Source organism: Dendropsophus ebraccatus, chromosome 3, assembly GCF_027789765.1.
Source record: "Dendropsophus ebraccatus isolate aDenEbr1 chromosome 3, aDenEbr1.pat, whole genome shotgun sequence".
Lineage (NCBI taxonomy): Eukaryota > Metazoa > Chordata > Amphibia > Anura > Hylidae > Dendropsophus > Dendropsophus ebraccatus.
Window position 1 is genome coordinate 94,391,655 of NC_091456.1, and position 24,273 is coordinate 94,415,927.

The following is a 24,273-nucleotide window of genomic DNA, read 5'->3' on the forward strand; positions in this document are numbered from 1 at the left end:
ACCTGTTCAGGTTTGAAGTGTATTTGAGGGGCCTGTATGTTAGAAAGCCCCACAAAGCACCCCATTTCAGAAACTGCACCCCCCAAACTCTGCAAAAGCACATCCAGAAAGTGTTTTAACCCTTTAGGAAAGTCACAGAAATAAAAGCTAAGTGTGTAAGAAATTTGAACATTTAATTTTCTGTGCAGAGATTTTATTGTAATCCAATATTTTTCATATTTATAAACTTATTACCAGAGAAATGCACCCCAATATTGATTGCCTTGTTTCTGCAGTTTATAGAAATACCCCATATGTGGCCCTATTGCGCTATTTGACACAACCACAAGCCTCAGATATAAAGGAGCGCCTAGTGAATTTCAATGGCTCAGTTATATTTGGTCATTTCTGACTGTACCACTTCAGGTTGGCAGAGGCTCTGGGGTGCCAAAATCTAAAAAACACCCCAAATAGGACACCATTTAGAAAATTAGACCTCTCAAGGAATATAACAAGGGGTGCGGTGAGCATTTGGACCCCACAGGTGCTTCACAGATTTTCCTAACAATATGGCGTGAAAAAAGAAAAATGTATTTTTTACACTAAAACGTTCTAGCCTTCAATTTTTCATTTTCACAAAGGGATGAAAGGAAAAAAAAAACACAAAATGTGTAGCGCAGTTTCTCCCGAGTACGGAAATACCCAACATGTGGACATAAAGTGCAATTTGGGTGCAGGGCGAGCCTCCAAAGGGAAGGAGCGCCAATTGGCTTTTGGAAGCTGGATTTCACTGGAATGGATTTCAAGGGCCTTGTCGCATTTACAAAGCGATTGTGCTGCCAAAAAACTGGAAACCCCCCACAAGTGACCGCATTCTGGTAACTACACCCCTCAAGGAATCTAATAAGGTGTGCAGTGAGGATATGGACCCCACTAGTGATGGGCACAAATGTAGAAAAATGTGACGTGAAAGTGAAAATTTTCATTTTTTCACTTTCACGGCACATATGTGCCCGTCATCCAGGGGTACATATCCTCACTACACCCCTTGTTAGATTCCTTGAGGGGTGTAGTTTTCAGAATGGGGTCATTTGTGGGGGGTTTCCAGTGTTTTGGCAGCACAAGGGCTTTGTAAATGCGACATGGCGTTCATCATCCATTCTGGCCAAATCCATCCTCCAAAATCCAAATGGCACTCCTTCCCTTCGGAGGCTTGCCCTGCACCCACATTGCGGTTTATGTCCACATGTGGGGTATTTACGGACTTGGGGGAAATTGCTCTACACATTTTGTGGCTTTTTTTCTCTTTTAACCCCTTGTGAAAATGAAAAATTCAAGGCTAGACCAACATTATAGTGTAAAAAATTTAATATTTAATTTTCACGCCACATTGTTTCACATTTGTACCCGTCACCAGTGGGGTCCATATGCTCACTACATCCCTTGTTACATTCCCTGAGGGGTGTAGTTTCCATAATAGGGTCACTTGTGGGGGGGTTCAACTGTCTTGGCAACACAGGGGCCTTTTAAATGCAACATGGCCCCTCGAAATCCATTCCAGCCAAATCCAGCCTCCAAAAGCCAAATGGCGCTCCTTCCCTTTGGAGGCTTACCCTGCACCCGCATGGTGCTTTATGTCCACATGTGGGGTATTTTCGTACTCAGGGGAAATCGCTCTACACATTTTGTGTTTTTTTTTTATCTTTTAACCCCTTGTGAAAAGGAAAAAATCAAGACAAGATCAATGATTTAGTGTAAAAATTAAACATTTTTTACACTAAATGTTGGTCCAGCCTTGATTTTTTCCATTTCCACAAGGGGTTAAAAAAGAAAATGAATGCAAAACGTGTAGGTTAATTTCCCCCGAGTAGGAAAATACCCCACATGTGGACATAATGTGCCATATGGGCACAGGGCAAGCCACCAAAGGGACAGAGCGCCATTTAGAGTCTGGAATGGAGGATGGAGGCCATGTCGCAATTACAAAGCTCCTGTGCTGCCAGGACAGTAGAAACCCCCCACAAGTGACCTCATTCTAGAAACTACACCCCATAAGGAATCTAACAAGGGGTACAGTGAGCATATGGACCCCACTGGTGATGGGCACACGTGTAGAACATGTGCCGTGAAAATAAAAAATACAATTTTTTTCAATTTCACGGCCCAAATGTGGCCGTCACCAGGGGGCCATATACCCTCTGCCCCCCTCGTTAGATTCCTTATGGGGTGTAGTTTCCAGAATGGGGTCACTTGTGGGGGGTTTCTACTCTCCTGGACGCACAGAGGCTTTGTAATTGCATCATGGCATCCTCTAATGGGAATGGCGGCTATACCTATTTAGCTGGGGAAAAGGGACAATTCTAATTTATTTGGGGGTATTAGGCCAATTATTAGTTTATAAGGTTGAAAATAACAGGTGTCCATCAAATTCAACCTGTGTTGATCCAGAGGAAGGCAAAAAACCCTTGTGAGGCAGACGACAATAGCTTCATCACAGGGGAAAAATTCCTTCCTGACTCCATAATGGCGATCAGAATAATCCCTGGATCAACGTGACCCCTGAAATAGGAATAAGGGGCAGAATTTAGATAATGTAGAACTCCAATGACGTGTGGTGCACCTTTAGCGATCCAGTATGCAGAGGCCGGGGTGATCAGGACAGGCGTCACACTGGAAAATGGTGTCCTTCCTGATCCCCCTGTTATGCCACACTGCACTTCTTCTGGGGTCTCCTGTTTTCCAGTGTGGGGGACGTCACCTGGAAAATGTTTCCCTGGTGCGGTACAGGGTCTCCCTTTCTCCAGAAGCGCTGGGTCCGCTTCATTGCTGCTAAATATTAGGGCTCTATTACTACTTCTGATATTTTCGGATCGTGCCGTAAGCTACAGTAGCTCGGGCAGCAAGGTACCAGAAGAGGGGGTGCTGGTATAAAAGTTATCCCCGTACAGGTGGTAACCTTTATCCAGCAGTGGGAAGATCAGTTCCCAAACGATCTTCCCACTAACTCCGAGGATGGGGGGGGTCATCTGGTGGCAGGATTCGGCTGTCCCTTCCTTCATACACTCTTAAGGGTACGTGCACACTGCGGAATGACGAAGGATAACCCTTTGTGCATTCCGCAGCTGCCACCCGCCGGCGGACTGATGGAGGCGTGCGTCTCCGCTCATGTCACACTGGAACGTGTTCATTATTTGGACGGACAACGGAATCCGCCCGTGCATAGAATGGAGTCTATGACATGGGTGGAGACTCGCGCCCACATCAGTCCGCCGGTGGGTGCCAGCTGCGGAATGCACAAAAGGTTATCCTTCGCCATTCCGCAGTGTGCACGTACCCTAAATCTGTAAGTGTACCCTGAGGTACTCTGACAGAGTTTGAAGAATTTCACGCCATACCGTGATCTCTTATTGGGACGGTACTGGCGGAAAAGACGTGTCTGGGGGGCAGCATACGCTATGCTACCCCCAGACACGTCACTGGATGATGAGGAGGATGAGGATGAATGGAGGAAAGAAGGATCCCCCCATTCATCCTCACTGGCTGTTTTAGTGTCGGAGACAATAATAACGTATGCGTCCGACACCGAAAACACCCTGGGGGCCATCTTTATACGGGGACTAGTATATGGGGTATGTAAATGTGTAGTGGTGTAGTGTAAAACTTTATTTCATGTAGTGTGGTGTAGTGTAGTGTTTTTTACGTTTTTTTGACAGTAAGAAAAAAAATATCTCTACGCCAAAAAAGAAGCTGCTGATAAATGCCGCACTTGTGTGCGGTACTTATCAGCAGACAGTGGCGGTAGGATATAGGGGGGAAAAACGCCCCTACGCCAAAAAGGAGGAGTTGCTGATCAGCGGCGCACTTACGTGCGATGCTGATCAGCACTCAGCGGCGTTAGGGCGAATAAAAAGTAAAAAAAAACAAACAAACTTTTTTTTTAACCTAAAGCAACTGATCAGTGAATGATATTCACTGATCAGCCGCTAGGGGGCAGTACAGAGAAGCTGACGAAGACTGCCGAAGATGGGGGCCACGGAAAAGCCCGAAGAGCCGGGAAGAGCCGGAAATTGCCGACGGGACCCGATCGAACCCGGAAGTGAAGACGCAAGGACGCGCGGCACCCGATCGCTGCTCCGGACGCCCAGATCTGGTGAGTATAGTGCACCTACACTATACACACCTGTTCTGCACCCCTCAACTACCTAGCTGAGGGGTTCAGAACCCGGGGACACTGTTTTTTAACGGTTTGATCACCTTGATGGGCCGGCCGGTACTGGCCGGCCTATCACTGCGATCATGGGGGTGGCATCGGCGCCATCTTTTCCCCGGACACTAATGGTGATTGGTGCTGTCTCGGACAGCACCTATCGCCAGTGCTTACCGGGTCACCGATGACCCGGAAAGCTGAATTTAGCTGCTATATGCTGATCTGTATTGATCAGCCTATAGCAGCGATCGTCGGCACGGGAGGGGTTAATCACCCCCCGTGCCGACGAGCAGAGATGGCCTGCTATACATTATAGCAGGCCATCTTTCCCGACCGCTGTGTGTGAACACACAGCGATCGGGGAAACACCGGGCGTAAATTTACGTCCATTTGCGCTAAGTACCAGGGCGCCGGGGGCGTAAATTTACGCCCGATGTCGTTAAGGGATTAAAGGGGTTGGCCACTCTATAGTAAAGTAGGTCAGTGTAAAGTATTAGTAATTGTACTCAATGTATATACTGACAGTAGCTCGCTGTGTAGCTCGTATAGCTAAAATCAGACTCCCCTCCTCCAGGCTGTGCTGCCCTGCTCTGTTTTGTTTCTGTCCATAAAATGGCCGATATGGAGGAGCATGTGACCATGCCCTGCCCCCTGTTTCCTCCATATACATATACAGGCTCAGTGGCGGACACAGGGGGGCGGGGCGTGGTCACATGCTCCTCCATGTCTGCTATTTTATGAACAGGAACACCACAGAGCAGGGCAGCCCAGCCTGGAGGAGGGAAGTCTAATTTTAGCTCTATGAGGTACACAGGGAGCTGCTGTCAGTAAGTGCAGTGAGTACAGTTACTAATACTGTACACTGAAAAATTCTACTATAAAGTGGCCAACCCATTTAAGAAAATTTAGTCTCTACTTTTATTTCTTTTGCAACCTTACAAATCCTTTCTCCTCTAGGCATTCCTCTAAGCATGAAACAAGAAAGACATGTACAATAGTTTTATAGTTCCTGGCTCGTTGGACATGTGGTCTCTACCACTGTACACATATCGTTGCTCCCATATGATACATTGGATTCTTTAAACCCGAACCTACCGCAATAGAGGATACTGTTGTCCCACTGGGTCTAAGTGGGCTCCCTGTCTGTGTGTCCTCTAGGATTGTGCCTTTTTTACTCATCAGTTCAGGCTGTGCAGCGGAGAAGGCGCTGATTTCTGAACCTGGTCTAAACAGAGATTTGTCTTATTTGTTCAGAACCACCTGTTTTGTCTGTCAGAGTTCTGGCAGTGAAGGAGTTACTCTGTTGCTGGGTTCCTTGCAACTCAGCTGCTCAGTATGGTGTTCTCTTGACTGACAGATGCCTCTGCCAACCAGAGTTTACTTGCACAGGAGGATTCAGGCGGCCGGTCCAATGAGGTTATGGACTGGATTCCTGGTCTATTATAAAAGCCTGACACTCCAGCAGTTAGAAGCTGGCTATTGAGTTATACTCTGCTACAGCTTTTACTCTGCTATTGTCTGTGTATTTCTGACCTTTGGCTTTGTTTCCTGACTTCCCTGTTTTTCAGCCTGCCCTGACCTTACCGCCTGACTTTGACTACTCTTTTGGATCTTGATTTTGTACTTTTGCCACCCGACGTTGCTGAGCCGGATTGTCTACTCTGGCCCATTGTGTTTGTTTTATCAGTCACTGTTCTGTGTTACACTTTATCAGTGTAGGGACCGCCATCATGGTTGTCCGCAGCCGCCTAGGCCTGTCTGTGGCAAGTAGGCAGGGACAGTGAATGGGTTCGGCTTGGTCTTACTGTCTGTGTCCTGTCTGACTGCCTTTTGCCATACCTCACGCTGAACGGTGCGTTCTAGTTTAACTTGGTGCCTGCAGGACAGATATAGTCTGGTAGGAAGAGCCAACATTCCATTGTGCTTAGTGGCAGCTTCCTAGTGGCAGCAACCTATACCAAAGGTATTTTTATTCCTCAATGAACTCTGATGAGAATATGATATATTTGTTCACGTGGAGCTGTAGCAAATGCTTATCTAAATTTCTCTTTATAGGCACAGTTTGCACACATAGGATCTTCAATTTATCACCGAACACCATATACATATCGTGTTCCTCAAGAAGCATGGTGGGAGTTCATGATATCAAATGTTTTGTACGCTGTGGGGATGCAACTATTGGCTTACCGATGTATTAGAAACCCTGCATACTTTCTCAAAGACACAAACCAAACTGTGGAGGAAGGCAAGAAACAAGATTAATAGTATTTGTTACTGGACTTAATTGCTTCTTAAGTAAGCTTTAAACACGAAAAAGGTATATAATGGCTTACAGAACCATAGGAAGGACATGTTAACTTTTGGAAGAACATGTTTTTTGTGTATTGCACTGGACTTCTGCTAATAAATATGATTTCTCTAATTCTAGTTTTCATTGTTTATCTCAAACATATACACATACCAGTTTCTTAAACCATCTATTTTTTAAAGGGGTTATTTGAGATTACAAAAGTATGAATTTACAGAAATAGTGCCTCTTCTGCAGTCCTAAAGTCCTAGACTGCAGTCCTACATATCTCCAATGGACAAGCCTGGAGCTGTTTTTAGAGGGAAGAAATTTTTAATTTATAAACCACTGTGAGCTTCTTTCTTCTTGAATTCAATTTTAGGATAGATTCTAATACATCATGTGTAACAGCAGAGTAGTATGTTACAAGAGATGGCATGCAGAAACTGAAGGTAGTTTTGCTGGCACTCATCGATCCCCCTCATAGTACATTTGACACATTTTCTGCTTTTCTATGATGCTCCTAGCCCTGGATTAAAACTTTTACAAATGATTGCAGTTTTACATTATCACACCTAGCCAGGAAATTATATCTCCGAGCTTGCATTGCACAGAGCGAACTGCCAAGTATCCAACTCATCTTGTAGTATCTGCCTATTGCTGGCTAAGTGTTCTTCTGCTTTAGGTTAAGTTCACACACAGTATTTTTGCTCAGTATTTTGCTAACAAAACCAGCAGTGAATTTAAAACACAGAAAGGCTATGTTTACACACTGTTGAAATTTAGTGGATGGCCACCATTTAATGATAAATAATTGCCGTTATTTTAAAACAACGGCCACTATTTTGAAATAATGGTCATTATTTGCCATTAATAACAGCCAGCCACTCAATTTCAACAGTGTGTGAACATAGCTTTTCTGTGTTTTCAATCAACTCCTGGTTTTGGTTGCAAAATAGTGTGTGAACTTAGCCTATCTATCTATCTATCTATCTTTCCCCTATACTTCTCAGGAGGCTGTCACTGTTATGTTATTTGCCCACCCCTTGACTCACTGATTGGTTTGATGTCAGTGGTGTGCGGGGTTACAGATGAGATGTTAAAGCTTTCCTGGCAAAAGAAGAGACAAAGTGGACCAGGAAGTCAGGATGTGCTGCAGACAAATGGACCAATTCATGTAATAGTAACCTATTACAAACATGCTTAGATTATAGGTGGGGATTGAACAGGATTAATATGGACACACAGAAGTGATCCTGCTCTGTGAGTAAATTACTGTAAACAAACACACTTCACAGTATCTAAAAACTGTGGAAAACATTTTTAAAATTCTTGTTTTGTACTTATTATGGTACAACACATTTTCTTAATAGGCTTATAGTTATACAAATCACCAGAATACACTTATTACGGGAAATGCACATAAAGTACTTTTTCCCTGCACTTACTACTGCATCAAGGCTTCACTTCCTGGATAAAATGGTGATGTCACGCCCCGACTCCCAGAGCTGTGCGGGCTGCTGCTGCTGGGCAGGATGATGGCAGAGGGATCCTCAGTGTCCCTCAAGTGCCCTGTGTCCCTCAGTGTCCCCCTGCCATCATCCTCTCCAGCAGCCACAGCACGCACAGCTCTGGGAGTTGGGTCGTGACATCACCATTTTATCCAAGAAGTGAAGCCTTGATACAGTAGTAAGTGCAGGAAAAAAGCACTTTATAAGCATTTGAGACATATGAGATGGTAAAAGAGCTGTACTGTCTTTAACCAGGGAAATTGTCGCTGTTTTGCGTTGTTAAAGCGTAATTGTTATTTGAGGGGAGGGGTCAAGAGTCAAGGCCCTATTACACGAAACGATTATTGGCCGCTATGTCCGATAATCGTTGCATTTAATAGAAGCCGACGATCAGCCAACATGAAAGATGTCGGCTGATCATTGTCTGTTGTTGTCTTTCAACATATTAAAAGACAAATGACTTAGATAGCAACGATCTGCTGCCGTAACTCCGTAGAATGGGAAAGGCAGCAGCAGACCGCCACTATCTTTGATGGGCTGCCCGGATGATCTAGTGATCACCCGGGCAGCCTCCTCCCCTGTGGCCCCCTGGCTCTTACCCGCTCGCTGTCGAAGTGTGTAATAGCGGCGGCAGCAAGCGGGAAACAAGGAGCATGCAAACGCTGACAGCGATTGTGTGCATCATTCCCTGTATTTGAGAAATACCAGTCCTGCACCTCACAACACCCTGCAATCTTCTGTCACCAAGTTCTTTATAAGCACTAACCTCTCTGAATCCAGCATTTTAGGTGCCCAGACAGTCTTCAAACAGCAGACCTTTTTGTCTCTTCTTCCTGCTCACTCATCTCCCTCGGCTCCTCCCCCTCCATAAGATATAATAGACACAGCAGAACCCGTCTTCACTTTGCTTCTCTGTAATGAAGACTGATTTGCCTGATAATAAACAGATAAGAAGTGAGGGAAGAGGCTGGTAAACTGCTTTTTGAGTACAGAAAGAGTCTTTTTGCCTAATAAAACCTATTACAGAGTTTCTTAAAATTGCTTGTACTAATATCTGCAAAAAAACACAAAAAAACCTAAACACTTCGCTGGCGGCTAGGTGAAAAACTGACATGTCAGTTTTGAACGGCTGCTATTCAGTGAAGTCAGTTCACATAATGGAGCGTGCTGTTCCAGTCGCACGCTCAATTGTGTGCAGCAGTGAATTCGGATGCGGGCGCACACAGCTGCGCCCGCATCAGAATTCAGTAGAAATGAAGATCATCCGGCCGATACTGCAGTGGAAGGCAGTTATACTTAGGGTAATATTACATAAAGCAATTATTCAGCGATCAACTCTCAAATGACCGCTAGGGCGAACGACCTCAAATCGTTTACCCTATTACATTGAATGATCAGCAACAGATCATTTTCCTAGTAGGTGGACCTAGTGTTTCATAGGTATCATGTACTTTGTTTCTCCTCCCCCGAAAGGCTTTGTTGTAAATGGCCAAATTTTTAATTTAAGGTTTCTTCTTCCATATTATTATTGTTCGTACGCAATATATCAATTTAATTACCACAATTTTGACAACATTCAATAGCTACAAATACGCACATCTCAGTTTCCAATCTTTTAATACTGTCGAGTATATTTAGTTGTTCCTTGTCGCAACAACCACCATTTTACATTTTGTTCACATTCATCCGTACGCAATATATCCATTACGAACAGATTTTTGACTACATCTATTACCTGCAATTCTGCACTTCTGTTGCCAAACTTTCTGTGCTATAGCGTATCTAAATTCGTAAAAATCCTCGATGTTGCCTGGCGCAACAGTCACCATTTATGGTTGGAGCTCAAAATTTCTAAATAAACACACATGGCCGGAAAGGGATCTTTTTTTTATGTTGATTTGTACGCAATATATCCATTTTTTTTACGAACAGGCTTTTGACAACATTTATTACCTGGAATTATGCACTTCTGTTGCCATACTTTCTGTGCTATTGCGTATCTAAATTCTTAAATTTATCGCTGTTGCTTGGCACAATAGTCGCCATTTTCAATTGGTGCTCAAAATTTCAAAATAAACACACAGCAGAATGCCTTAATTGTGTGTATTTGTACGTAATATATCCTGTCAACATAGTCGGACTTTATTCCTACGTATTTACTTCGTATAAGAAATTTTATTTTCACATCATAAATGTGAATGGCACAAACTAGCAGAATTTAAAAAAAAATACAACCTCAGCCAATTGATTTCCGGCCCATCCACTGACACCATGTAAAGCCATTGGCCAAAAACTCTAAAAAAGGACATGTCATATAAAAGGGTGGCACGTTTCAAGTCCGCTCAGCCTTCTCAAGTCTGTTTCAAGTCCGCTCAGCCTGTCAGTAACAGAGGCGGGATCCCTCCTCTGTTACTGACAGGCTGAGCGGACTGATCAGCTGATCCTGGCGTCCGGAAGCTGTCAGCGCTTCTCCGTGCAGAGTCTCCTGTCATGCCGGCTACATCGAAGACCCGGTAATGTATTGTATATGTATGTGTATGTTGCGCACTTATTCCCGGCTTGTAGGTGTCAGAAGTTTTACCGCATATGATCACACACCTATTTGAAACATACAGGTTGTGCTGACCATCAAAATGAGATGTTTATATTTGATTTTTACGAGCTGTGCCATCCCAGGTTTTTCTTTCTACCCTCTTCTTTTGTCTTCACTTCCTCCTCCCCCCTCCCTCCCGTGTACCTCCCCGTGGGTTGGTTCTTTTATGTTTTGCACATATATATATCCCCTGTTCACACACCATGTATATGCTTGACAAAGGCCAGGATTGGCCGAAACGTTGCACTTCTGTACCCTGATGTGTGAATAAACACACTTTATTTTGCATCGGATGCTGTGGGATTCCCTTTTTTCTACAGTGAGAAAAGGCTGTCAAAGCGTAGGAGACGTCTCTGGTCCAAGCAGTGGCTACAGCAGTGTGATACACTTTTACATATGCCACTTTTGACGGAGATAACGGACACACATCCAGAGTACTATCGCAATTATTTGGGGATGTTGGAGGAGTCTTTCTTACAGCTACTTTCATTGGTGAAGCCATATGTAGAGAAGAAAGACACCGTTATGCGTCAGACAATCACGGCTGAGGAGCGCTTTACCGCCACCTTGCAATTTTTGGCAACTAGCAGATCATTACAGGACCTTCGATTCACAACAGCTATGTCTCAGCCCACACTGTTGAGGGTCATCCCTGAAACTTGTCAAGCTATTGTGTTGGCATTGAAGGATGAATATTTCAAGGTAAGTAAAAGATAAACATCTTTAGGCTATGTTCACACTACGTAAAATAATGGCTGTTGTTTTCAACTGCCGTTATTTTGAGGCCAAAACAACTGCCGTAGAATTACTATTGTACGGGTTAGTCGTGAAAGTACGGCCGTTGTTTAATTTTGATTCCTAGCATGATTATAAACTGGATGAAACAGGTAATTTACTTTAAATACTGCGCCCAGCCTGAGAAACCACTCAGAATTTTTTTTACATCAAAATCAAGTTTAATTCGGCAGATATAAATTTTACGTTCGCGGCCGCATTGAAATCCACGGCCGTTGTTGCAGTATTAACCGCCAGAAATAATTGACATGTTCATTTTTTACGGGGCCGTATAAACAACGGCCATTATCTGATACGTAGTGTGAATTCAACGGCCGTAGTTACATTGCATTGCAGTCATTATAGGAAACCTCAAAACAACGGCCGTAGTTTTGCGGCGCGGACAACGGCCGTTATTTTACGTAGTGTGAACATAGCCTTAACTATGTTATATCATATACTCTGCAAACACTTGTAGGCTTATGGTTCTCTATGTATGAAGTTTACAAATGTGTAATAAAAAAAGGTTATACCACCTTCACATTATATCTGGGATTCTGTAAATAGTGGAGTTGTCATACAGGGTGAATATTTTTTGAAAATATGTGTTGCTTTTACTGTATTTATTAGTTGCGTACTTTAACGTTTCTTTCTCTCCTCAGTTTTCAAAGACTCCACAATAATGGAAGACTGTCGCACATGGCTTTGAAGAGCAGTGGCTCAGTTTTGGATATATTGCGTACACTGTATTGGTTATATTATATGCACTGTATTGGATATATTGCGTACGAATGAACATGACCAAAAGAGCCCTTTCCGACGGCGTGTTAATTTCGAAATGTTGGGCACCAACTAGAAATGGCAACTGTTGCGCCAGGCAACAGCGAGGTTTTTTACGAATTTAGATACACTAAAAACAGAAAGTTTGGCAACAGAAGTGCGAAATTGCAGGTAATAAATCTTGTCAAAAGTCCCTTTTTATTTACCGAATGACCAGAGAACGACCGAACAACGTCTTATTACACCGAACAATGTGCAAATGTTTCGCAGACGATCCACGATTTCTCGTTGGTCATTTACTCGTTGCCTGCAATTACACAAAATGATTATGGTTCTTTTCTGAACAATAACGATTTTTCGAACGATAATTGCTCGGTGTAATAAGAGCCTAAATCTTTGCTCGCTTCAGTTATGATCTCATATTCACCATTTTAAAAGATTCTGTTATCCACACACCACTCTTATGATATGGCAGCGTGTGGTGTTGTGAGTTCTTTGGGATTCTGAGGGAATTGAATGGGGTGCTGTGTTAGGTCTCCTAAGTGTATCTTCTCTATAGCACACTTGTTAGGCAGACTCCATTGTAGTGAGGTTAAACAGGTTTTATTCTGGTACATTATCCATACAGTAAAACGCCATAAACATCAGAGTGAGACAATGTTGAAATGATTCTTCACATAGAGAGGATATATTTCAGGTACCATATTTCAGGTACCTGTATTTATTAGTCCTATCCTGTAACACCCTCTGCTGCTTCCCACTGGGCTGGAGTCTCTCTCCCTGTGGTAAATCCTGGTCTCTCTCTGTGGTAAAACGTGGTCTGTAATGTTAGTTTCTGGCTCTTTATATAAATCTGACTTACTCTGTGTGTTTTTACCTCACAGTACAACAGGATCTCTTGTTCATTTCTGTCTTTTTCACACAACAGAATCCTGCTTCTTTTTACCTCATAGCACACACACTGACTGACTGAATCTCCACACAAGATCTTTCTGAGCTCCTCCCCTTTTTTCCAGCATGCACAGCACACATCTGCCTGTTAACTGCTTCACTGCTGGACAATTACCAATATTATGTGCTAGCACCACTGGCGCTCTCTAACTGCCAGACAGTGGTCATCATGGCCGTTTCTAGAGGCGGGCGGGCCGAGCGACCACACGGTGCGCCGACAGCTTGGGGGCGCTGGTGGGACCCCCGGGCGGCTGGCCGACTGCCGTCTTATTGCTCGCCCCGGCCGCCCGCCTCATAATTCGCCCCGGCTACCCGATCAGCTGATCTCTCAGCTCCCCCCTCCCGGACCGCGCTCCTCCGAGCGCTCAGCACCTGTCAGGCTGCCGCCCCCCTCACACATCCTCTCCCTCTAGCAAGCCCAGTGACGTCATATCACTGAGCCTGCTGGATGGAGAAGATGGGGGAGGCGGCGGCGGCCTGCTCCTCGCAGGCTGAAGAGGAGACAGGGACCCGCTGGGTGTTGCTGTAAGGTGAGTATAATGTTCGTTTGTTTTTTTTTGTTTTTTTTTTTTTGGGGGGGGGAGGGGAAGCACAGGGGGGATTATTAATATGGTGACAGAATAGGTGGGATTATTACTATGGGGATGGCAGGGGGATATTACTAAAGGGTTGAGCAATTTGGAATATAATAACTTGGGGGGGAGCGGGATATTACTAAGGGGGGGGGAGCACTGGTGGATATTACTAAGGGGGGGAACGGGGATATTACTAAGGGGGGAGCACTGGGGGATATTACTAAGGGGGGGAGCACTGGGGGATATTACTATTAGGGGTACAGGGGGATATTACTATGGGGGGCAGGGGGATATTACTAAGGGGGGGAGCACTGGGGGATATTACTAAGGGGCAGAGCCAAGGGGGATATTACTAAGGGTCAGAGAACAGGGGGGTATATTACTAAGGGGAAGAGCACAGGGGGGTATATTACTAAGGGGCAGAGAACAGGGGGGGTATATTACTAAGGGGAAGAACACAGGAGGATATATTACTAAGGAGCAGAGAACAGGGCGGTATATTACTAAGGGGCAGAACACAGGGGGATATTACTAAGGGGCAGAGCACAGGGGGGTATATTACTAAGGGGCAGAGAACAGGGAAATATTACTATGGGGCAGAGCACAGGGGGATATTACTAAGGGGCAGAGAACAGGGGGGTATATTACTAAGGGGCAGAGCACAGGGGGATATTACTAAGGGGCAGAGCACAGGGGGATATTACTAAGGGGCAGAGCACAGGGGGATATTACTAAGGGGCAGAGCACAGGGGGATATTACTAAGGGGCAGAGCACAGGGGGATATTACTAAGGGGCAGAGAACAGGGGGATATTACTAAGGGGCAGAGCACAGGGGGATATTACTAAGGGGCAGAGCACAGGAGGGATATTACTATGGGGACAGCACAGGGGGGATTATTACTATGCTGGATGCAGCGCAGGGGGATATTACTATATAGGGGCACAGGTGGGATTATTACCATATGGGGGGTACAGCAGGGGATCCTACATACAGGGGGCAACCCACATAGCTACTGACTTTACTGCACAAGACACAAAAAAAGTGGAAGTTGTAAAAGTGCGGAGCCTAATATGTTTGTCTGGCAGGTTTAAAAGAGATGAATTGTAGCTGGAAGGAATCGTCATGGAGGTCTGAGCCAGATGGAGAGGAAAAGGGAAAGTGACGCCTCAAACGATCAAAGAAGACGTCACCTGTGAGTTACTGAATGACTTTTTTGCCCCAATTTGAAAAGGGTTGAATAACACTGCACTAAGCCGTAATGCACACACTACCTCTCCCTAGTAACAACCGTCACTGCACCCCCCCCTGACATCACGTGAGGGGGGGGGGGGCTTTTAGCAAGATTCGCCCTGTAGTTCAAATTACCTAGAAACGGCCCTGGTGGTCATTATTACCCTTTACAGTAATAGTCAATATTACCCTGGGCCACATTCTCCCCCTCTGGATTAATGTCGTCCTCGACATTCAGCACTTTACACTAGTTGAGGACGGGCCAAGATGAGCCTACTAGACTTCCAAGTTTGTCACTTTGGCTTTTGCCCTAAATAAGTTTTATCTCTCAAGTGTTTGACCGGTCCTAAACACTCAATAGCAATATCCTGCTCTTGGCTGTGCACTGTGTACTGACTATAAATGAAGAGTATTTTTATGACAACTGTTGGGTACCTATATAAACCTACAATAGAGCAAATATACCAATAAATCAATCAGTGACTGATAATACTAATACTGCAGCAGCTGCTGGCTTAATATGTGTTAGAAAGTGTGTATGGGCCCTGTGCACCTGTGGGAATGTGTATTCCTGTTTCCATAGTGATTTCGACATGATTACAGGATGTAGTTTCTATCATTTTATATTGAATAGCTCTACGTGCTTATTTTGGATAGTGTAATTATTTCGCACAGTTATGACATAATATTAAATAAAATGTCACCCCTAATTGAACCCCATTTTATACTTGGTGCTACCACCAATGGCTGTGTCAGGAGCTGCAGGGCTGCACAAACCCTGGTCCCAGCCCAGTTACATATTCTTAAATGCAGCATCAACTGCCACTGGGAGACACTATTGTTTGTGCTGGGGAACAATATTTTTCTAGTCTCAGCAAACCTTTTGTCAAATATTTTTAATTATATTTAAGATATATTGATATTATTGTATGGTTAAAGAAAGAGAGTGAATTAACCCAATATATGTAATATTTGAACAACAATAACATAACATTTACAAGTAATTTTGCTGTAGACAACCATAGATGCCATAGACGAGGAGGAAATCCAAGAACACTCGCTGGTCATTGCGCTTGTGTGATTCATAGACTTATCAAGCCAATGCAACAAGGACAAGAGCTGCCAAAAATGTAAAGGAAAAAGGGAATCCCATACACCCTATATTACACATAAAGGAGGGCTTAAAAAATTGTGGACGAGAGCCTGGTGGCAACCCTCCTTATAATTGGAGGAGACAGTCCAGTGGTGACCCCCTGAAAATTTTTGCCCAAAACCCCAATGGTACCATTTTTCTTAATTGTGGAGGAGAGCCTGGTGTTGATCCTGATAATCAAATCTTAATTTAAAATATGCATACCAAGCATGATGGACAATTGTGAAAGTAGGGGAGAGTCGGTTGTGACCCTCTTAAATCCTTGCAGTTAAAAAAAAGACTAATAACAGTTTTTCTGGGAGGCCCTGGAATTTGAATGTTTCAAACCTTCAACCCTTTGATAACCAGGACACTTTTCATTTTTGTGCTTTTGTTTTTTCTTCCTCATGTTTAAAAGGCCTTAGCGCTCGCTTTTTTTCACCTACAGACCCACATGAGCCCTTATTTTTGGTGACACCAATTGTACTTTGCAATGGCAATATTTGCAACCAATGTTATAAAAAAAAAAGTAATTTTTTTTTACATAAAAAAAGACGTGTGAACATAGCCTTAGGGTACAAACCCACTTGCCGGATCTGCAGCGAGTCTCCTTGCTGCGTTTTTGCAGCGAGACTCGCTGCAGATCCTGGCCCTATACTTTCAATAGCAGAGAAACTCGCAGCAGGGATGTACATCCCTGCTGCGATTTTGTCTGCAGCCCGCCCCATTAACCCCCCGGCCGCCGGACATTATACATTACCGGGTCCCCGTTCCTGCTTGCTTCGGGGCTCCCGGTGTCTTCACGGCCCGCCCGGCCAATCAGTGCGCTGCGGCAGGGCAGCGCACTGATTGGCCGGGCAGAACGTGCCGGGAGCCGCCGAAGCAAGCAGGAGCGGGGACCTGGTAATGTATATCCTGCCCGCAGCCCCGGCCGCCCCCCCGCAGCCACGGCCACCCGATCGCAGCCCCGCAGCCCCGGCCGCCCGATCGTCCCCCCGCAGCCCCGGCCGCCCGATCGTCCCCCCCGCAGCCCCGGCCGCCCGATCGTCCCCCCGCAGCCCCGGCCGCCCGATCGTCCCCCCGCAGCCCCGGCCGCCCGATCGTCCCCCCGCAGCCCCGGCCGCCCGATCGTCCCCCCGCAGCCCCGGCCGCCCGATCGTCCCCCCGCAGCCCCGGCCGCCCGATCGTCCCCCCGCAGCCCCGGCCGCCCGATCGTCCCCCCGGCAGCCCCGGCCGCCCAATCGCCCGTCCCCCCGCAGCACTGATCGCTTACACGCCCCCCTGCAGCCCCGGCGATCGGGCGGCCGGGGCTGCGGGGGGACGATCGGGCGGCCGGGGCTGCGGGGGGACGATCGGGCGGCCGGGGCTGCGGGGCTGCGATCGGGTGGCCGTGGCTGCGGGGGGGCGGCCGGGGCTGCGGGCAGGATATACATTACCAGGTCCCCGCTCCTGCTTGCTTCGGCGGCTCCCGGCACGTTCTGCCCGGCCAATCAGTGCGCTGCCCTGCCGCAGCGCACTGATTGGCCGGGCGGGCCGTGAAGACACCGGGAGCCCCGAAGCAAGCAGGAACGGGGACCCGGTAATGTATAATGTCCGGCGGCCGGGGGGTTAATGGGGCGGGCTGCAGACAAAATCGCAGCAGGGATGTACATCCCTGCTGCGAGTTTCTCTGCTATTGAAAGTATAGGGCCAGGATCTGCAGCGAGTCTCGCTGCAAAAACGCAGCAAGGAGACTCGCTGCAGATCCGGCAAGTGGGTTTGTACCCTTAAAATGCACCAGGTTTAACATAGTGTATGGCTATTTTCGCATGTAGTATTTCCGTCAGTCTTTTTTTAAACTAAAAAGTAGATAGCTTTAGTAAATCTGGGCCTATGTGTGAACTGAGGTAGGTGGTAGGAGCAGTTAGACCTCTATAGGATGTCCTCATAGCTTTGTCTTTCATAAATGTATCTTTTATGCATTTTTGTGCCGGTATAAAAAAAAAAAAAAACTCTGAAGACAATTCACCATTCTATGTTTGGTGGCTTGGGTTTACACCCATTACAGTGTTCCAACATGATATGAGATATACTAGCCCTGGTGGACTGTGATATAGATGCAGGCAAGCTGATCGGAAATAGCATTGCTGTGTAAAACTGTTGTCACTGCCTACTTCCCTGGAGGGTCAAGGAGAGCATGGCTGTTCTGCTGAGGCTTCAACTGCAACAAAGAAAATATATTGTTCTGTTAATGAGCTCTGTCAGGGAAACAGCTGCTGCGAGGCAAACAACCTTGGCAATTTAATAAGAACTTTCCAGACAAAGCTACACGTCTCAATCTATTCCTGCACATAATACTTGTCCATCCCAAAACTTGATAGGTATATACTAAGCTTCTCTTGACCATAGCGTTGTATCATTCTGGAATACTTTGGGACAAATGAAAGGTATAAATATTTAAAAGCATTTGAAGATGTGGTGATGCTGAATATGATAATTTTTTATTGGATTTTGTCACATACAAATATGTTCAATTAATGTTTTTATTCATCTATTACCAGTTGTGCTTTAATTCATCTTAAGTAGCTCTAAGGCCTCATATACAAGGCACGCATTGTACTTTATGCAGTGTCGGACAGGAGTGTACAGGGCCCACCAAAGGAATTACTTCCTCTTGTACAAACAAATGCAATGAGGCGGTTAGGTGCATTGGGACTGGGAATACTTCCCTTAATACACTGATTCTACTCAAATGCATAAACTGCAGCAGTTTTCCTTATGGAAATGTACTTAAAGTCATCATTCTTTTATCAAACTATTTCTTTAATATTGCCACAAACCTCTCGTCAGCGCTAGCAGAACTGCATACTACGCACATATACACATGACATGCATACTACAAACATATACACATGACATGCATACTACAAACATATGCACATGACATGCATTCTACACACATATACACACACGTCATGCACACTGCACACACTTATAAGCTATGTTCACATGCTGTATCTTGTGTATCATGTGTATCTTGTGTATCATGTGTATATGTGTGTGTAGTATGTATGTCATGTGTATATTTGCTTAGTATGTATGTCATGTGTATATGTTTGTGTAGTATGCATGGCAGCTGTGTATGTGTGTGTGCAGTATGCATGGCATGTGTATATGTGTGTGCAGTATGCATGGCATGTGTATGTCTGTGTAGTATCCATGCCATGTGTATATGTGTGTTTGTGCAGTATCTATGTCACTTGTTTATATGTTTGTAGTATCAATGCTGTGTGTGTGTGTGGTATGCATGGCATGTGTATGGCCATGTTCACAGTTGTACAAACAATGGCCATTCCGCAGAGAACGGCCTGTAGTTTAACGCTACCTATGGCTGGAATTAATTATTATCATCATTATTTGTGGCCGTAGGTAAACAACTGCCCTTAACGGCAGAACAGACATTTTTTGTAGTGTGTGAACATAGCCATACACATGCCATGCATACTAAACACACATACATACAATTTTCATGCATACTACACATACGTATACATATGGCATGGATACTGCACACAAACATATACACAAATGGCATGGAATCTACACATATACACTTGCCATTCATACTGCACACAAATGTACACAAAAGATACATACTACACACGACATGAAAACGGCACACACAATAAACACATCACAACATACACATCACATATATATTGAATACACATCACATGCACATACATTTACCTACAAATATAGTAGTCTAGACACAGATGCAGTCCAGATGCTGCAGCAACCTAGCAGAGGACAGCTAGAGGGGTGGAAAGGGCACAGGGCTGAAAATCTCCTGCATTTCCTGTTCTCTGCCTATAGACTGCGGACACAAATTACAGTGACCAAACAACCTCCTGCTGCTGGTAACAAGTAAAATAGCACAGGCAGGAGAGGAGGGGGTGCATCCTGTGCCAGATTAAACACTAGGGAAGGGAAGCATTGTATAGAATCTATTGCAGCCCTGCTCTGCAGCAGGCCCCTGGCTAGTGGGCGGGCCTCTGCCCCTGCTCTCAGCACAAATAGAGGTAATTACATTAGGAGGTGGGGTCTACCTGCAGATCCTCCGATCAACTGACTTGTGCCTCTGACTAGTGCCTTTGGAAAAATACCTATGAAATATGCAATGTAAATGCACTCTACAGCTTTTATTCTCACAGGATCCAAGTGAAAAAAGCGCTTTGTGTAACATTTTAGGCATGTGGAGATGTAGAGAACCAGCCCATAGCAGGCCATGGTTTGGTATCTTATATCTACATTTTTTACAGATCGTGAATCTGGCTATATTGATATACATTAGAATGAACTTGCTGTCCAGTATACCACATGTCCTGTACTGCTCTTTACCTGGGCCAGGATAAGTTTCTCCTTTGGACACCAGGTAAGGGGCGGCTTTATTTTATTTTTCTGGGACCCTGTGTGATCTGTACAGGATCCTAAAAATGCTCTGGTCCTCTATGGAGAAAGTGATATACAGCTTCCAGTAGCTCTTTCTGACTGTTGTATATAAGGACGTGCTTTATCTATTTTATTTATCTGCTTATTATTCTTTAACTCTTATTTTTCTTCTAATATTTGGAGGCTGCAGAATCAATTGCCAGTTTTTCATAGAATTTTTGCCTCAACATACTATATTTTTAACATACAATAGTTGTCCTGAAACCAAAAAGATATTGATGCCCCTGTCTAAATATGCAAAGTTGTTTTTAATGACAGCGCCCATTTAAATGTTAGTTTATTAGTTATATTATTCATGGGCACTTAGGACAATTGTCGAATGAATTCCCTGTAGCTTTACCTCCTTTAAAGTTAGAAAACAAGCGGCTGCAGCTTGCACTTGCAGTTTTAATTGTATCTGGACTTGCCACCGTTTGATGCTACCCGATGCTAGCTGCAGTTTACCATATGCACTAGCTGTTGCCAGTAGTACAGGTTGTAAGATCACCCTTTTGATATTGCTGCCCTGGCGGTGTCCTCCAACGTCATCTTCAGGTACGTTGCTGAACGATCCCCCCCCCCACTTCTGAGACAGACTTGTCTCAGCAGCAACAGCCCATTCAAAAAAAGGTAAAAATAGCCTGTTTATGTTTGTTACTTTCTCCATCAGGGCAGCCACTTATCTAAAGTTTAAAATGGTCGGAGTACCTCTTTAGTAACCCTTAATAAATTGCATATAACTATTTCTAATGTTTCACATGTATTGCCAATTTGGCTTTGCACAGCTATTTCCACTGTTATAGATCTTTGAAGGCATAGCATCTCTTTTCTCTAGTTACCATTTACCAAAATTAACAATTTATCCATTTCAAAACACTTCAGGGCTTTGGATGCCTTTGAGAGTCAAAGAGAGCATATGTTAGTGTCAAAGTCTCTGAAAACTAAAATTTAAAGTGACTCTGTACCCACAATCTGACCCCCCAAAACGCTTGTACCTTCGGATAGCTGTTTTTAATCCAAGATCTGTCCTGGGGTCCGTTTGTCAGGTGATGCAGTTATTGTGCTAAAAACAACTTTTAAACTTGCAGCCCGTGTCAAACGGGAGTATCTGTGCCCTAACTTTGCACCACCCCTCTGTCCCTCCTCCCCACCCTCCTCATCGTTAGGAATGCTCCAGGCAGATTGTCTCCTATTCCTCAGCTGTGTTAGCACCACACCTGGGCTGGATCGTTAAGGCACTTGTGCAATGTTCAGCATGAAGAAAATGTTTCAGTGGCATTCCTAATGATGAAGAGGGTGGGAAGGAGGGACAGCAGGATGGTGGAAAGTTAGGGCACAGATACTCCCTTTGGGCAGGGGCTGCAAGTTTAAAGGGTGTTTTTTAGGACAATAACTGCACCACCTGCCGAACGGACCCCAGGACAGATCTTGGATTAAAAACAGCTATCCGAAGGTACAAGTGGTTTGGGGGGGTAAGATTGTGGGTACAGAGTCGCTTTAAAGTTTTTTTTTTTATTGATGTCCCATACACAGCATTGGATATCAATATCTGATCTGTGGGGTCCAGCATCTTGCTGCACTTCTGACCAGCTGTTTGTCAGAACTGCTGTGTTCATATATACACAGTGAAGAAAGCCAGAAGTAGGAAGCTCTGTACATTATGTAGCTGTATGGGGTATGCTGGGATAACTGTATCTCAGCTCCTATTCACTTCAATCGGAGTTAAGCTGCTCTAAACCAGCACAGCCACTACACAATGTAAAGAGCTCCCAGCTTCTGGTTTCTTTTGCTGTGCATGTGGGCACAGATCAATAAAAAAAATAATCTGTATTATGTAGAGTTGAGCGAGCCTCAAGCACAGTTAGGTTAGTCCGAACCCGACCTTTATGCATTTGTATACTGCCTGGAAAACATGAATATAGCTGTAGGCTGTATCCATGTTTCCCTGGGGCTGCATCCAACTTCTTCAGCCACCAGTGATCAAATGCTGAGAGTTTGGGTTTGGACAAACCCGAATGTGCTTGAGGTTTGCTAATCTCTAATGTTATGTACTATATATCAGCTGTATTTGTGCTCTACACTAGCTGATGAAAACCTCCTGCTTTCCTATACAATTACCTTGGATTAATATTGCCTCTAGTGATCCTTTTTATGCGTTCTTTGTTTTATACTCCATACCTCTTCAACACTTTTTGTTATTTAATGCTATGTCTGCCTTTTTAAATTCACCTACCTTATTTTTTATTTGTTTTCCTTTGCTTCCCTGCTCTGTTTAATCCGTTCCTTCACATTCTGTTTTGTTCACAATGTGTGTACTTTTCTTTTTTGGTTATTGTTACTCTCCAGTAGCTTTATTTCTTGCTCTTTTCACATTTCAGACAGCGTACAGTACTTGTAGCCTCTGTTCATTTCACTGCTGCGTAATAATGTCTAGGATTTGCTCTGTGCTAGCAAAAGAGAATGAATGGATTTATCAGGAAAATATAAAATTAAATATTTGCCCTAAACCAGGGGTGTCAAACCTGCAGACCTCCAGCTTTTTCAAAAGTGCAATATATCCTATTTCGGGGAATAATTTCAGGTTGTTCGCAAAAGTTCAAAATTTGCAATTGTTTATTGGTAACTGGAGAAAATAAAAAATAGCTTCATTTAATAGGAACCTAGGGGTCCTATTAAGGAGGGGCCCCTAGAGGGGCTGCCTTAGATTATCCGGGTGGCATATTAGAGAAAGCGGCGGTCTGCTGACACCTCTCTTGTTGCACGGTGCACTGTGCAGAAGACCATCACTATCAGTATAGTTTTGATTGAACATGTTTATCAACAAGAAAAGGCTGATTATTGTCCGAAAGGGCCGGTAATTGTCAAAGTACAACAATAATCTTTTGGTGTATTAGGGCCCTTATATGCCTTGACAATGGTAGCACATTTAGGCCATGCAGGCATTGTGATCTTGAAAAATGTCAAAGACCAAACATATGTAACACTGACCTGGCAGTTTACCTGGAAGTAAGACTAGAGGGATCCAACTACCTTGAATATGTCACCCTACACCATAATCCCAGGAGTCCTGAATATTGAAATTACAACAGCAAGAAGCACAGACCGTAAAGGGGGACATTGTAGTTATGGTTGACTTCAACATGCCAGATGTGGATTGGAATATCCCTTCTGCACCTACATGTAAAAGCAAGAATGTAATAGAGGCCCTTACAGGGGCATCTCTAAAACAGCTTGTGAAATCACTAACCAGAGGAGAGAACATTCTATATTTAGTATTTACTAATGGGGATCGGGTTTCTGAAGTTAGAGTGGAAGAAAATTTAGGTTCCAGTGGCCACCAGTGTTTATGGTTTGACGTTCAAACTGACTGCGTCCAATCCCATACTAGAGTATTGGATTTTAGGAAGACAGATTTTAAGAAAATGGAGGAGTATTTAGATAAAGAATTAAGAGGGTGGGAGAAAACATCGGGAGTGGGCAGAATTAAAAAAATGCCATATTAAAGGCAGCTAGACAACATGTACGAGAAGTTAGTAAAAGGAAGAAGAATCCATTATGGTTCACTAGAGAGGTTAAAGCTATTGTAAAGGGAAAAAAGGCAGCGTATAGGAAGTATAAAGAGACTGGAAATGAAGCTGACAGAGAGACGTATAAAATTATACAGAAGGAGGCAAAGCAGATTATAAATGCTGCTAAAGCCTCGAAAGAAGAAGAAGTGGCAAAATCTGTTAAGGAGGGGAATAAAACCTTCTTAAGATATATAAGTGACAGGAAGAAGAATA

At 44.4% G+C, this 24,273-nt stretch overlaps 1 protein-coding gene across 2 annotated transcripts in view; it reads left to right on the forward strand.

Moving 5' to 3' along the window:
* Positions 1–6,608, forward strand: part of TM6SF2 (transmembrane 6 superfamily member 2) — a 35,869-nt gene extending 29,261 nt beyond the window's left edge. For both annotated transcript variants that reach the window (XM_069962243.1, XM_069962244.1), the window contains exon 10: positions 6,242–6,608. In XM_069962243.1, coding sequence (XP_069818344.1) covers positions 6,242–6,448 — 207 coding nt within the window. In that variant the 3' untranslated portion in view covers positions 6,449–6,608. The remainder of the gene's footprint in view (positions 1–6,241) is intronic.
* The last annotated feature ends 17,665 nt before the right edge of the window (positions 6,609–24,273 follow it).